The sequence below is a fragment of the Phyllostomus discolor genome, chromosome 1 (genome assembly GCF_004126475.2).
Source record: "Phyllostomus discolor isolate MPI-MPIP mPhyDis1 chromosome 1, mPhyDis1.pri.v3, whole genome shotgun sequence".
In the NCBI taxonomy this organism is placed as follows: domain Eukaryota; kingdom Metazoa; phylum Chordata; class Mammalia; order Chiroptera; family Phyllostomidae; genus Phyllostomus; species Phyllostomus discolor.
Genome location: NC_040903.2, coordinates 78,481,037 through 78,495,471, shown reverse-complemented (window position 1 = coordinate 78,495,471; position 14,435 = coordinate 78,481,037). Strand labels below are relative to the sequence as shown.

Here is a 14,435-nt window from a genome sequence, read left to right as displayed (position 1 = left end):
GTTGATAATTTCAAGTGAGGACTTAGTATAATTCCATATATCTATGCTGGAAAGATTAAAGTAAGAGAAACTCAAACTCTTCTCAGGAAGATGGAGTAGGAAGCACCAGGACTTCCTTTAAAGAAGCACTGGCAGAACCTGTCTGTGTAACTAGTTTGGAACTCTGAAGGCTCCCCTCCAGGGAAAGTCTTGGTCAATAAATCACAATAATTTTGGTCAGCTTAGCCTTTGTGGCTTACTGTTTATGTGTTGCCCGCTTCCCAACAGGGGACTAAAAGCAGCAACCCAGGCATGTGCCCTGACCAGGAATCAAACCAGCAACCTTTCATTTTGTGGGATGACGTCCAAACAGTTGGACCACACTGGTCAGGGCTGGGATTCTATGTCGTGATTACTGATTGCTGCTTCTGATAGAAGAGGTAGACTCCCATTCTTACAATTCCCATAAGCTGAATCAAATTCAGGAAGTTGAAAGGGCCAGTGCCTTCTTTCTACTTCGTAGTTTTTCTTTTTTACCGCTTTTGGGGGACAGGCACTTAAGGATTAGGACTTTTAAAACCACCTGCTTGTTCTGGGGAATTTAGAAAGCATACATGCCCAAGCAAAGACATACTCAGAAGAGTGTAGGGGACTGGTTTGTTTTGGTTTGGCAAATGTGACTTAGCTCTGTATGGAAAACCTATAGAAGCGAGGTGGTGGGCAGGAGCCAGACCTTCAAACTGGGTTTTCCCATGGGAATCAGGCCTAGAACGTGCGTACAGACTGTTACGGCTTGCTCTTGCTAAAACTCCCTCACCCTGGTCTGAAACAGTAGATGTGTATTGTCTATCTTCAAGGTGATTTCCAAAGCCTGTGTAAATTTTCCCAAGGACAGAGCTAATCAGCTCTCCACCTTTCCCTTCTGCATGTATGTTATTTTCATTTCCTTGATTGTACCTAAAATGTAGACAATAATATTCTATGTAATAGATAATAAATCCTTTGATGTAAGACCTGAGAAAAACAATAAAAGCTTGTCTAGGCAAGGGTCAGGGCACTCTCCTCTTGAGAGAGTGGCCACGCCATCCCCCTTTTCTCCACAGGATTGCTGTAGCCTGTGCATTTGTTCTTGTCTTCAGTCACAACAGGCAGACTCTGCTGGCCAGAGTGTGCCACAGAACAGAACTGAGAAGCCCTTAAGTTTTTATCCTAGGCCAGCACAACAATCAAGAAAAAACAAACAAATCCAGCCACCCAGGTGAAGAGAAAACCTGATCAGCACATCATACAAGTCAAATGTCCAGTTTTCACAGCAACAAAATGAGGCATACAAATAAATAGGAAAGTATGACCTCCCCCAAAATGGTCCCTTTCAGGTAGAGTTAAAACAGCTGTGTTTTTTTAAATTAAATTCATTGGGGTAACATTGGTTAAGAAAAATATATAGGTTTCAAGTGTACAGTTCTACAAAAATCACCTGTATATTTTATTGTATGTTTACCACCCACAGTCAAACATTTCCTTACCATATATTTGGCCCCCTTTACAACTTCCACACTCACCTCTCCTTTTGTTGATTAACATACTGTTATCTGTATCTGAGTTTTTGTTCTTTTTGTATGTCTTGTTCATTTGTTGCTTTTTTATATTCCACAGATGAGTGAAATCATGGTTGTCAAATTTTTCTGACTTATTTTGCTTAGTATGATATTTTAAGACCCATCCATATTGTTGCAAATGGTAGCATTTCATCTGGCTGAGTAGTGTTCTATAGTATATATTCACCATGTCTTTGTCCACTCATCTATTGAAGGACACTTCGTTGTTTCCATGTCTTGGCCACCATGAATAATGCTGCAATGAACATAGGGGTGCATATATCTTTATGAGTAAGTGTTTTCAAATTTTCAGATAGATACCCAGAAGAGAGTCATGGTAACTCTTGGAGGAACTTCATCACTGTTTTCCATAGTGGTTGTATCAGGCTACATTCCCAACAGCAGTGAATAGCAGTTCCTTTTTCTCCACAACCTCTCCAACATTCATTGTTGATAATAGTCATTCTAACAATGTGAGGTGGTATCACACTAGTTTTGCATTTCATAATAGCTAGTGAAGTTGAGAATCTTTCCATACATCTGTTGGCCATTTGTATGTCTTCTTGGGAGAGGCGTTTGTTCAGATTCTCTGCCCATTTTTCAATTGGATTGGTTTTTTTTGTTAAGTTGTATGAATTTTTTATATATTTTGGATATTAACCCCTTATCAGGAGTGTAGTCTAGAAATACCTCTACTACTTGCTTGGTTGCCTTTTTTGTTTTGTTGGTGGTGTCTGTTGCTGTGTATAAGACTTACAGTTTAGTTTAGATACAGTCTCATTTATTTTTGCTTTTAATTCCCTTCTTTGAGGTCAAATTCATAAAATCTTCTCTAAGGCTGAGATCCTATGTTTTCTTCTGTGTGATTTATTGTTTCAGGCCTTATATTTAAAGTCTTTAATCCATTTTGAGTTAATTTTTATATATGGTCATAAATAGTCTAGTTTCATGCTTTTGCATGTGGCTTTCCAATTTTCCCAGCACCATTTATTGAAGAGGCTTTCTTTTTTCTCTACTGTATGTTTTTGGATCCTTTGTCAAAAATGTGCCCATACACGTGTTTATCTCTGGGCTCACAATTCTTTTCCATTAGTGTGTCTATTTTTCTGCCAGTACCACACAAAACAACTGTCTTAAAGATGCTCAAACAGCTAAAGGAAGACATGGATGTGGGAAAGACAGTGTGAACATAATAGAAACATCAATAGATATAAAACAAAGGTACCAAAAAAATTCTGGAGATGGAAAGTACAGGCAACAAAAGCAAAAGGAGACAAGTGGGTCTTGGTCAAATTTCTGTGCATCAAAAGAAATAACAGAGTGAAAAGACAACTTACAGAATGGGAGAAAGTATTTGCAAATATCTGTATGAGATTAATATCCAGCATATCTAAGGAACTCCTACAACTCAACTACAATAAATAGCTATTAAAAATGGGCAGAATGCTAGAATAGACAATTCTCCAAATAAGATAAACAAATTGCCAAGTTTATATAAAGATGCTAAACATCACTAATTATAAGAAATGAAAATCAAAGCCACAGTGAGTTTCCTTCCATTAGGATGACCACTATCAAAAGAACAGAAAACAAGTGTTGGTGAAGATTAAGGAGAAATTGGAACCCTTGTGCATTATTGATGGAAATGTAAAATGGTGCAGCCACTATGGAAAACAGTATGGAGGTTCGTCAAAAAGTAGAATATCATGGTCCAGCAATCTCACTTCTAGGTATATGAGTATATCCAAAAGAAATCAGCATGATTTCAAAGAGATAATATGTACTCCCATGTTTATTGAAGGATTATTCACAACAGCCAAGACATGAAAACAACCTAAATGTCTATTCTCAGATGGCTATGTACAGGAAATGTGGTTTATCTAAAATGAAATGTTAATCAGACGAAAAAAGAGGAGGAAATTGTGTGCTTCACAACAACGTGGATGGACCTTGAGGACGCTGCTAAGTGAAGTAAGTCAGAGGAGGACAAATACTATATGATCTTCTTTATAGGTGGAATCTAAGAAAAACTGACCTCAGATACAGAGAACAGAATAATGGTTGCCAGAGGTAGGGGTAAAGGGTGGGTGAGATGGGTGACAGAAGTCAAAAGTTACAAAATCCCTGTAGAAGATAGCTAAGCCATGGGGATGTAATGTATAGCATAGTGACTGTAGCTTAAAATACTGTATTATGTATTTGAAAATTGCTAAGAGTAAATTGCTAAGAAAGTTCTCATTATTTATATACCTGAATTTAAAAGCACTAACTTATTTTGTACTTTTGATTTGTCCTTGTATGTATCTGTCTTCCTTTGAAATAATTTTTATCCTACATTAGTCTGTCTACTGAGTTGAAAGTACTACAGTCTATTTCTATACTTGTTACTGTAGGGATTATATATATCCTTCTGAAACTCTGCAATTAGTTAAGATGAGCCTCTTTCCAGATTTCACATTTATCCAGCCTAAATTATATGTAGCTGAACTCCATGAGTACTGGGAGGATTTTATGACAAATCATTTCCTAGATTAAATGAAATTACTCCTAGATATAACAACAGTTTCAAAAAAGCAGCCTATACACATTAATAATGTCCTTCACTTTACAAACAGTTTACAGGTACATCTGAGCTGCTATTCTGGGTGTGGAACACATCCTCTTCACTAAGTTACGACTTGCTAAAGTAGTTGGAAGAAAGTCCTTATAACAATCCTGAATGTTATATACCTTTATCACTGATGTCTTTGATGGTGTTTATAATTACAAGGTTAGTATCAAAATTTAAGAAAGGAAGTAGGGGAAACAGGGTCTTGGGGTAAAAATCCTCAACTTCAGAGGCCCTCCTTTTCTGATGAGTATACTTTGCAATGACTCTACCTCAAATTAATGTGAGTGTGAGTGTGAGTGTGTGTGTAAGCAAATCCCTGCTCTCCGCCTTGAAAAAGTGGCTGATACCAGGACTCTAGCATGGAAAGTACACATGGGCCTGGGACATTAGATTGTGTCTAGAATGAAAGATGTGACCCAAAACTGATGGACAAAGGACAAAGAATACAGGAGCAGCTTAAATAGGCATCCTTAGGTCCATTTGGTGCAGTTAGAACATCAAAAGAATAATGATAGAAATGAATTGTAACAATTTTCTACAGTATTCATGAATTCCCACTGATACTTAAGTGAATATAGGGGAGAAAAAACTTCTTTTTAACTATTTTTTTCCATCTTCACCTGAAGACATACTTATTGATATCAGAGACAGAGAGAGGGGAAGAGAGGGAGGAGACAAATATCACTGTGTGAAACAAACATTTGGGTTGCCTCTTGCACATGCTCCAACCGGGGACTGAACCTGCAACCCAGATGGGCTCTGACTGGAAATCAAACCCGCAGCCTTTGGGTTTATGGGATGATGATCCAACCAATTGAGCCACACCAGCCAGGGCTCCAAAAAACGTTTTCTTTACAGAAAAAAATGAACTAATCAATGTAGAAAAAAGATAGAAAAAACTTAAATTACCATTTACAATTACCATCAAAATGACTGATTTAGTAAGAATCAGTGGATATTAAAATACTGCGGTAAAAAAAATTGAGAAGCAGGATTTTCACACAATTTTAAAGTATTACTTTACAATTATTTCTTAATCACAAAAGGGGAAAATACCCTTTTTATGAGAAGCCTGGCAGATATATCCTACTGAGGGGTCTAACTTTACATCACCTTTACAGTTATCTTTATGTGCCCCAAAATGTGATTGCCTGAGGAAACAATACTACTTATGTAACATTCTTGCCAAAAAGTTTAATCTGAATCTAGTTATGGGAAACAATGTGACTAATCAAAATAGGGAGAATTTTGTAAAATAATTGCTGTGCAGTCTTGAAGAATCATGAAAGACAAGAGGAGGCTGGGACACTGTTTAAGAGTCACGACTAATGCAGGTTGTTGATCCTTGACAGACTCATGGTGGGAGAGGGGGAGGGAGAGAGAATTTATGAAAGTCATAATTCAGAAAAATGGAGAAATTTGAAATGACCTATTTTAAATGCAAGTATTATATGTGCTAAATATCCTGTTGTGCTGCTTGTCTATGTTAGAATGCCCTCTTAGGAAGTATGTGTGCCAAAGTGCAGAGGGTAAGATGTCATTAGATCTGTACTAGATTGTAAAAGTTTCAACATGTACTCACAGTTGGTAAATCTATGTCAAGGGTATACAGGTGTTCGCTGTACTGTGCTTGCAATGTTCCTGTAGGTTTGAAGTTTTCCAAAATGAAAATTTGGAAGAAATAATCAATCCCCTCCATCATGGACCCTGCACCTGGGTGGGACAGACAGTAAGTAAATTCCATGTTATCTGAGCTGTTAAATAATAGAAAAACAGCAGGAAAGGAGGTTGAAGTACAGGAGAATTGGGTCACATCACATAATAGTCAAAGTAGGCATTACTGAAGTGGTTAATATTGAGCAGTCTCAAAAAATTGAGTGAGTTATGGATGTCTCTGCAAAAAGAATTTCCTAGGAATTTTAGTTAGAAGGAACAGAAAACCTAGGTGGGAGCAAGCCTGGTGTTCTCAGTGGGCTGCATGGAACAAGATAAGGGGGTGAGATCAGCGGGGTGGCCACGTCCTGGGGCCTGGAGGCTCTTGGAGGCTGTTTCCTGTGCATTTTGAAATGAGGTGAAGTACAACCACTGTAGCTGGCTGAGCAGATGTGGCTGTGCCACCCAGTGGGGGTGTCGTGAGGATGGCCTGCACTCAGAGGAGCAGGAAAGGGGTTTATTTCAAGGATTTACTAATTGAACATTTACTAAATTGAATATTCAATTTACTAATTGAATACACAGTGTGAGAAGGGGAGACCCCTGTTTAGACTGAGCAACAGGAAAGGGGGACTGAGGACGAGTAGGGGAGGGGTATCTGCCAGACTTGGTCTGGGATCCAAGTGTGGGAGATGTACTTTACATACACAAGAGTTGTCTTGAGCATGAAATGGGATTCCATGGAGATTTAAATCTGGGAGTCTAAAGCATGTAGATGATAAGTAAGTGTGAAAATGCAGAAAAATAATTTGTCAGGATAGTTAGGTGTCCGGAAATGTACACTCAAGTTCTCTGTGTAAAATGTGAATAGTACAGGTTTAGGGCTAAAAAAGCACTCAGCTGAGGGTGAGGAAGAGGTGTATCAGAATACTCAAACACAGCCCATCTGCCTGAAGGATTCCAGGGAACCCAAAGGTGGGTAAGCCTGGGGAGGGTAGACCCATCTGAGGAATGAAACCATCGGGCAGATGTCCACCAGGGAAAAGACAGGACAGCCTCCCAGTCATTCATCTGTGCCTGACACATCTGCTAGGGCCAAGTAAGAATAATGTGAATAGGTAGCTCAGATGGTTACAGCGTTGACTCAATACTGCAGGGTTCTGGGTTTGCTCTCCAATCAGGGCAAATATAAGAACCAACCAGTGAATGTACAAATGAGTGGAACAACATTATTAATGTTTTTCTTTCCCTTCCTCTCTCTACAATCAATAAAAATTTAAGAAAGAGAATAATGTGCCCTCCTTCCATCCACAATATTTTATTGCTTTTTTTCTCTTGATAATAAAGCTTTGGGGACAGAATGAACCTAAAAACCACCTCTGGCCCTTTCAGGAATTGTTTATGGTCTCCACTAGCTTTAAAAAGATGTGTGAGTTCTAAGGAGTTCATCAAGTCAAAGAGTCATCCTACTAAAGGTAACAGTGGAATATCTAACATTTGCTGAGCATTTACAAAGTGCTAAGTGCTGGTGTAAGGCCCCATTGTCCAGCACTGCAGCCACTAGCCACTGCAGCTGAGTAACTACTTATGTGTGGCTTTCAGCCTAAAGCTTCCTAGAAAACTTAACTAAAAATAATGTTATGAATGTACTTTGAAGCTATATAGCATTTATGTTTAAGCTACTATAGACAGGTTAACCTATTATTGTATTAAAATTTTAACAAACTAAACAACAAATGTCATTTTTAAAATATATTTACTTTTCAATGAGATTACTACTTATGACAATCTTCCCTGAAATTATGAATTAACTGTTCAGTTAAGCAGAAATAGATTCTTCTATTGAACTTATAATAAAACATTTAGCTGGTAAGAAACAAATTTTTATCTTTTTCATTATTATTACATAGCATTCAAGGATAATAAATCTTGAGGTTTCAAACCTGAGAAATCTATATAAGAGTTTTAAAAAGTTCATTAATCTAAGGTACAGTTTAAACATTAATATACACATATTCCATGCCCCAATTCCATTTAACACAAATATTAACCTTTCTGATAATCTCCCGTCCCCTTCACCCAATACAGCACAATGTTGTGGACCAGTGGTTCTCAGTGGGAGCACCTTGGCCCGCCAGCACACAGACACCATCTGCAGACATTGTGACTGTGATGGGGGGAAGGATGGGTACCAATGGTATTTAGTGGGTAGAACCCAGGGATGCTGCTAAATGTCCTTTAATGCATAGGATGAACCTCCACAACAAATTATTCAACAAAAACCAGTGGTAAAAAATCCTGTGCTAGGTATGACCCAATTTCCATTTTACAAATAGCCTGTCTGTCCCTTGCAATTCTGAGAACACAGACTTTTGAGAGAAGTCAGGACATACAGCATTTAATTACCTTGGACCCACTTCCCCTAGTTTAATATCTTAAAATGGAAAATTAATTTGAGATGTTTTGAAGTAGCTAAGCAAACAGTTTCTATCGCATGTTTTTCTGAACTATAATAAAAACTTAACGATACGTAAAGCACCTGGAAAATAAAGTGCTCTACAAATATTCTGGAACTGTTTAACTCAACAGATCGAAAATGAAGAGCTTCACTTATTTGTTCAAATTTATCAGAACTACGTATTTAGGTAGGTTAAATCAAGTTTAAAAAATAATCTCTCATAAGTGTCCTTCACAACTAGCAGGGCATATATGTTGTGTGTGTGATACAAAATTAAGTTAGTTGTCTTTTCTACATAAATTCTGGCTGTAAAATATCAATGTATCCAGTGAGAGTTTTAATGCAGAACCAAATTTTTAAAAAGTCATTTTAAGCTTATTAAGTAAAGAAATTTTTTAGTACTTTACTAATCAGTCATCTACACATTCACATTCTGTGTATTTTGTCATGGTCAACAAACTGATGCAAGTGACTTAAGTTATCCCACCACTTAAACAGAAAAGTCTCTGCAATAATTTGAAACCATGGAGTTATCTTAATTTCACCCCTGGTTGCCTTTTTCAACATTTCTTCCACTTCTTCCTTTGACACGTACATATAGCTTTTAATTTCATTGGGGTCTGGATTCAAAGTCACGTTTTTCCTCACAAACAAAATGTAATCTATTTCATGTTCTCCCCAGATACTATCAGACTGAGCCTTGTAATGAATTCGAGTCAGATAATTAATTTCTTCTGGAGGAACCTAGGACAAAAGTGAAACAGAAATACAAACATCAACAACAAAACAAGTAGTCTAAATTAACCTACCACATCTCAGTACTATTTTGAACAAGACCAACAGAGTTTTAGTTAGGACTTTTAAAATATTAACTTCCTATTGATGATATTTTACTATATAGTTTCAAGTATCTAAATTTTTTCCATAGGACCAAAAAATGTCAGCTGACTTACTGAAATACTGTTTAAAAAGCAGTCACTCAGCCCTGGCTGGTGTAGCTCAGTGGATTGAGCATGGGCTGTGAACCAAAGGGTTGCTGGTTTGATTCCCAGTCAGGGCATATGCCTGGGTTGCAGGCCAGGTCCCCAGTGGGGAACCACGTGAGTGGCAACCACACAATGATGTTTCTCTCCCTCTCTTTCTCCCTCCCTCCCTCTCTCTCTAAAAATAAATAAATAAAATCTTAAAAAAAAAAAAGCGGTCACTCAAACTGGAATTGTGACATTCTCCTTCACATCTCAATATTACTTTTTGGGAGGAAAAAAAATTTACCATTTAACTAGATGAGAGAGGGGAAGGGAGATACTTTATTTATTTAGGTTTTATTGAAAGGGGACAATGCTGGGTGTGGGGGTAGGGAGATGATTTCAATTCACTCAGAGTTGTAGATCACATTCCTAAGAATTTTCACAATAAAATATTCATCTTCGATATGATCAATTATAAAAATACTCAACTTTATATACTGATTAATAGATCAATCCATTTTGGTACTGAGTAGTTTGGTAAATGTTGACAAACAATATTAAGACATCAAAATTTAAATAATCTTCATTCGAGGTGCTTTTGGGGGGTCAATAAATCAAGAGGTTACAAAGCAGAGACCTACACTTGAATTTAAAATTTTACTGAAAAACAGTAAAGACTGTTTTAAAGAATGTTTAGCCCTGGCCGGTGTGGCTCTTTGGATTGAATGCTGACCTGTAAACTGAAGGGTCACCAGTGTGATTCCTAGTCAGGGCACATGTTTGGGTTGTGGGCCTGATCTCCAATAGGGGACAGGCCAGGAACCCATTTGGGAGTATGCGAGAGGCAACTGAAGGATTATCTCTCATACATTGATGTTTCTCTCCCTCTCTTTTTCCCTCCCTCCCCCTCTCTCTAAAAGTAAATTTAAAAATCTTTAAAAAAATCCCCAAAACAGAATGTTTATATTTCACCTTGTATGTTTGGTTGTGCAAACCTCATTACCTGTTCCATGGGAATTCCCAATTCAGCCTGTAAACGCCTCTGTGCTGCTCGCCTTACTCCAATCGCATCATTTTCTTCAAGCTCTCCTGGGTTACTTAGGGGATGACTACAACAAGTATTGGTAAAACAACCTGGAACACATTAATATAGATATAGGTTAACTTTTCTTCAAAGTAGCCCTAAAAGGTCAAGAAAACCCCAAGTTTTAAAAGTAATAGACAAATTAGCCCTGGTGCAGCTCAGTGGATCAAGTGCCAGCCTGTGAACTGAAGGGTCACGAGTTCAATTCCCAGTCAGGGTACATGCTTGGGCTGCGGGCGAGGCTCCCAGTGGTAGGTGTGCCAGAGGCAACCATATGCTGATGTTTCCCTCTTTCTCTCCCTTTCCCTTGATCTAAAAATAAATAAATGAAATCTTTTAAAAAAGTAATATAAATATTAATCAAATGATTATTGAGGATTTCTAAATTAGTTACAATGGACTATTATAACAAGGAATGAATATATTATGCTTATATAAGTCTACCCACATTAATCTTAAATATTAAACAGAGTGTTACTCTCTAATGTAATTTTTCTCTTGAAATTAAAGCTTTCATATTAAAAGTTCTTTTTTCAGTATACTTTATAGTTCAGCAGTTTCAGTTCCAGTGTGAATTTAAGCAGCCCAACCTCAAGGCCCCAGCCAATGCTGATCACACACACACAGGAATTCAGCTGACAAAAAACAAATGGCCAACTTATGGACACTGACCAAGAAAATCTCTATCAGGACCAGCAAGGGCACTGCCTGCATGTCCACAGTCCCTTCCTGATCTCTTTGTTGTACTTTCTCTCTCCTTCCCCATAAAAACCTCTGACTACACTGAGATGTTAAGATGGGCTTTGGATTGAGAATCCTCCATCTCAGGTGGCTGGCACCTGAATAAACTTCTTTCCTTTTCATCAGCATCTGCCTCACAAGTTTGGCTTTTGTTGCAGCAGGCAACCGAACCTGGGTTTGGTTACACTATCAGTCATCATTTTGTGAAACAAATATGTGTAGGTAAGTTCTTTATTATTGCCTTTCAAAAATTATTTATTGCTTTTAAAGAGAGATAGAAGAAGAGAGGTGGGGAGACAGACAAACAGAGGGACATCAATTTGTCATTCAACTTATTTATGCATTCACTGGTTGATTCTTGTACGTGCCCTGACAGGAGACTGAACCTGCAACCTTGGTGTATCAGGATGATGCTCTGACTGACTGAGCTACCTGGCCAGGGTTATTAATGTCATCTCAACCAAAAAGATGAAGATGTGTGTAAGATAAAGATTTTCTTTTTAATCCTCACCTGAGGATTTGCTTACTGATTTTAAAGAGAAAGGAAAAGGGGTGGGGGGAGGGAGGAGAGATCAATGTGAGAAAGAAACACATATCAGTTGTTTCCTGTACTTGCCCTGACCAGGGATCAAATCCACAACCTTGTAGAGTATGAGATGACATCTCAACCAACTGAGCCACCCAGCCAGGGCAAGGTACAGATTTTCTAAATATACACATATATCTAGTAGTTTTTATTTTTTATTGTTACTTTATTAGGTTGCAGTCATTGTATAAGCTTATTTTACGTAGAATATGAAATTATGTTATTCACAGGATTTCCCTTTTTTGACAATAGCTAACCAAAAAGTTCCAAGTGGCAAAGTCAAATTAAATATAGTTCCCAACAAAATATTGTACATTAGGCCACTAACCTGGAAAAGTAATTTTAGCATCTGATCTCTGTTGTAGCAGGAGCTTATTTTCAGTGTTGAATAAGAAGACACTAAAAGCTCGATGCAATAATCCTGAAAGTAAAAGCAATACTATTAATTTAGCTTTAAAATACCACTTATGTGCCTAATTCTCTGCTTAGGATTTAGGATATTAGTAACTTGCTGGCATTTGTTTTTTTTCCATTTTTCCATTGTCTTTTACTTAGTGAGTCTCTGCAAAGTTACAATGGAGAAGAGCTCTGGAATATCAGTAAGGAAGTTGGTCACCAAGTGAAAGAAATGGTGATCTGTTGGCCAGTCGGCTGATGAGCCTCCCCTCTTGAGCAGACTGGAAAGGCATGTGCTTCCTTTTATGATAACTTGTCTCCTTCTCCATTCACCCAAAAAAAAAAAAAAAAAACCCCACCCGAAAAACAGTACTATAGCCTTGATGAGTGCTATTCTGCTAAGATTAGGTTATTCCCTTTTTTATAAACCAAAATAATCCTGAACAAGCTGAGTAAAAGACATGAGTGGAAAGAAACAGCTGTTTGGCAGAGAAAGTAGCAAAACGGATTTTACTATTACACCCTCAACTAACTGGAACCAAAGATGAGGACATGATTAAAGATCACACCTTTACCAACATACTTTTCTCAGCTACCCTGAGATGCCTAGGCAAGTCACTTTCTCAGAGTATTTTAAAACAGTACCTTTCTTGATGTTTTCATTCAGGTGACAATTCTTTTTGGTCTCAGCTCCAATTTTATTGTCATTTTCATCAATAAGAATACACATCTCTGCCAGGAGCTGAACCTGTTGCTTATCGAGATTGTCAGTGTTGATTTCAGGCATCGTTACTAAATGTCTGATCTGTCCTAGATTCCTAAAAGAAATGAGAAGAAAGGTTATTACATCACATTTCTGTAGCTGTCATATAAACACAGTGATGAGTCAATTCTGAACCCACGAGCCCAGTAGGCAAGTAAACCATTTCAAAGGGTAAGCATGGTGCTTACTGCTGGCCTTCCCACCTCTGAGTCTTCATGTTTCAGCCCCATCTTGGCCACCATTTCTCACACAGGCCATCAGTTGGCCTTCCATCTTAGCCATTCTCAATGCTGTCCTCTAAATTCTTGTCCTGTGAGACCCTATGCAGCACTTGACAGTCAATCCTCTCCTTCTGTACACTTGACTTCCTTAGGTGTTTGTCCATCTATAATGTAGCCCCAATCTCACTTTTCATCCTACTTTTCAACATTTCTGTGTACCCATATTATATATTACATACATAAGTATGGTAACCATTACCAGCTCAAATGCGTTGCCATTCCCTCCTACATAGCAATCTTTGTTAAAATCCATTTTTCAACATCCAATTTATGTGCCCAACACTAACGAACCTTTTCTTAATATCCCAGTAAGATTTAACCCAATTTTTTCAGCCAGCTCCCAATAAGGTTGTGACTGCACCACTCCTTGGCAGCCTAGACGCAGACGCTGGCTGCGTGTGAACTGTTCCAAGGAAACTGGAATTTCACTCAATTTTCACAAACCATAAAATATTTCCTTCTCCTCCAGCCCCACAAACAATTAAATGTGAAAAAACATTCTTAGCTCACAGGACATAACAGGCAGTGGAGCCGCATTTGGTTCCCAGGCTGAGGTTGGTCCCTCCCTACCAAAGCTTACAGAGACTTCCGTGCTTAGTTCCCGGGATTCTCGGGGACCCGCCCTAGTCTGTCCTCTCGGAGCTCTCCACCTCTAGTCTCTCCCCCTCCGGTCTCCAAGGAGCCCTCAATCTGTCCTTCCTTCGGGAACGCCCCGTCTCGCCCCTAGGGGACCCCCCCCCCCCCGCCCCTAGTCTTTCCCTCACAAGAATCTGCTCCCCTCCCGCCCCCCCAGCTCTCTAAGGAATCCGGGGAGATCTCCAACTCTCTCCTCGGGGACCCCCTTCCAGGAGCCTCTTTTCTCCCCTCGGGGACGCCCAGAACCTGAGGCCAGGACAATCCACGGGCTGCCGCTCCGTCGCACACGCCTCCCACTGCCGCTGCCCCACGGTCCAGGCTCCCCGGGCTGCCCGCCCAATCATCCGCGCCTGTGCCAGAGCGCTCCACATGTCTGCAGGCCAATCGCGCTCCGGCCCAACTTTGACGTCACGGTCGCGCGATGGCACCACCCCCGGCTCGGGCAGGGTATCCTCGGTGGACAGAGGGTCGAAAAACCTTCTCCACGAAGAGCGGTGGGGCTTCTACTCCGCCTCTCGTGCCCTTCCACTGAGGAGCCACCTGACGAAACGCTGCCTTAAGTACCTTGTCGCCAGCGTGCGGGCTGGGCTGCGTGGAAGTGGCCCGTGGGCGTCGGCGCCGAGGCGAGGCCTGGCGCCTGCGCATTGGGAACCTGCGCACTGAACCTGATGTGCTGCACCG

General features: G+C 39.5%; 1 protein-coding gene across 3 annotated transcripts; it reads right to left on the bottom strand.

Annotated features, from left to right (window-relative positions):
* Positions 1 to 7,580: 7,580 nt before the first annotated feature.
* LOC114491618 (isopentenyl-diphosphate Delta-isomerase 1) lies at positions 7,581 to 14,337 on the bottom strand. Of its 3 annotated transcripts, none has more exons than XM_028505706.2 (5): positions 14,001 to 14,337; positions 12,720 to 12,892; positions 12,007 to 12,099; positions 10,271 to 10,401; positions 7,581 to 9,043 (listed from the first exon to the last, which is right to left on the bottom strand). In XM_028505706.2, the coding sequence occupies exons 1-5, from the start codon at positions 14,123 to 14,125 to the stop codon at positions 8,726 to 8,728; spliced, it is 840 nt and encodes a 279-aa protein (XP_028361507.1). In that variant the 5' UTR covers positions 14,126 to 14,337; the 3' UTR covers positions 7,581 to 8,725. The 3 variants fall into 3 exon arrangements, with proteins under 3 accessions (XP_028361507.1, XP_035880969.1, XP_035880967.1); XM_036025076.1 differs by having other exon boundaries at positions 14,124 to 14,247; XM_036025074.1 differs by having other exon boundaries at positions 12,720 to 12,893; positions 14,005 to 14,041.
* Positions 14,338 to 14,435: the final 98 nt, after the last annotated feature.

Bases quoted from the DNA above. Each gene is read 5' to 3' on its own strand.
- LOC114491618 (XM_028505706.2), bottom strand. From the start codon at position 14,125: ATGTGGAGCGCTCTGGCACAGGCGCGGATGATTGGGCGGGCAGCCCGG. The intron at 10,402-12,006 runs GTTAGTGGCCTA...AATGTGTTCCAG, and splicing joins TGCTAAAATTACTTTTCCAG to GTTGTTTTACCAATACTTGT. The intron at 9,044-10,270 runs GTAATGAGGTTT...CTTTTGTCCTAG, and splicing joins TGGGAATTCCCATGGAACAG to GTTCCTCCAGAAGAAATTAA.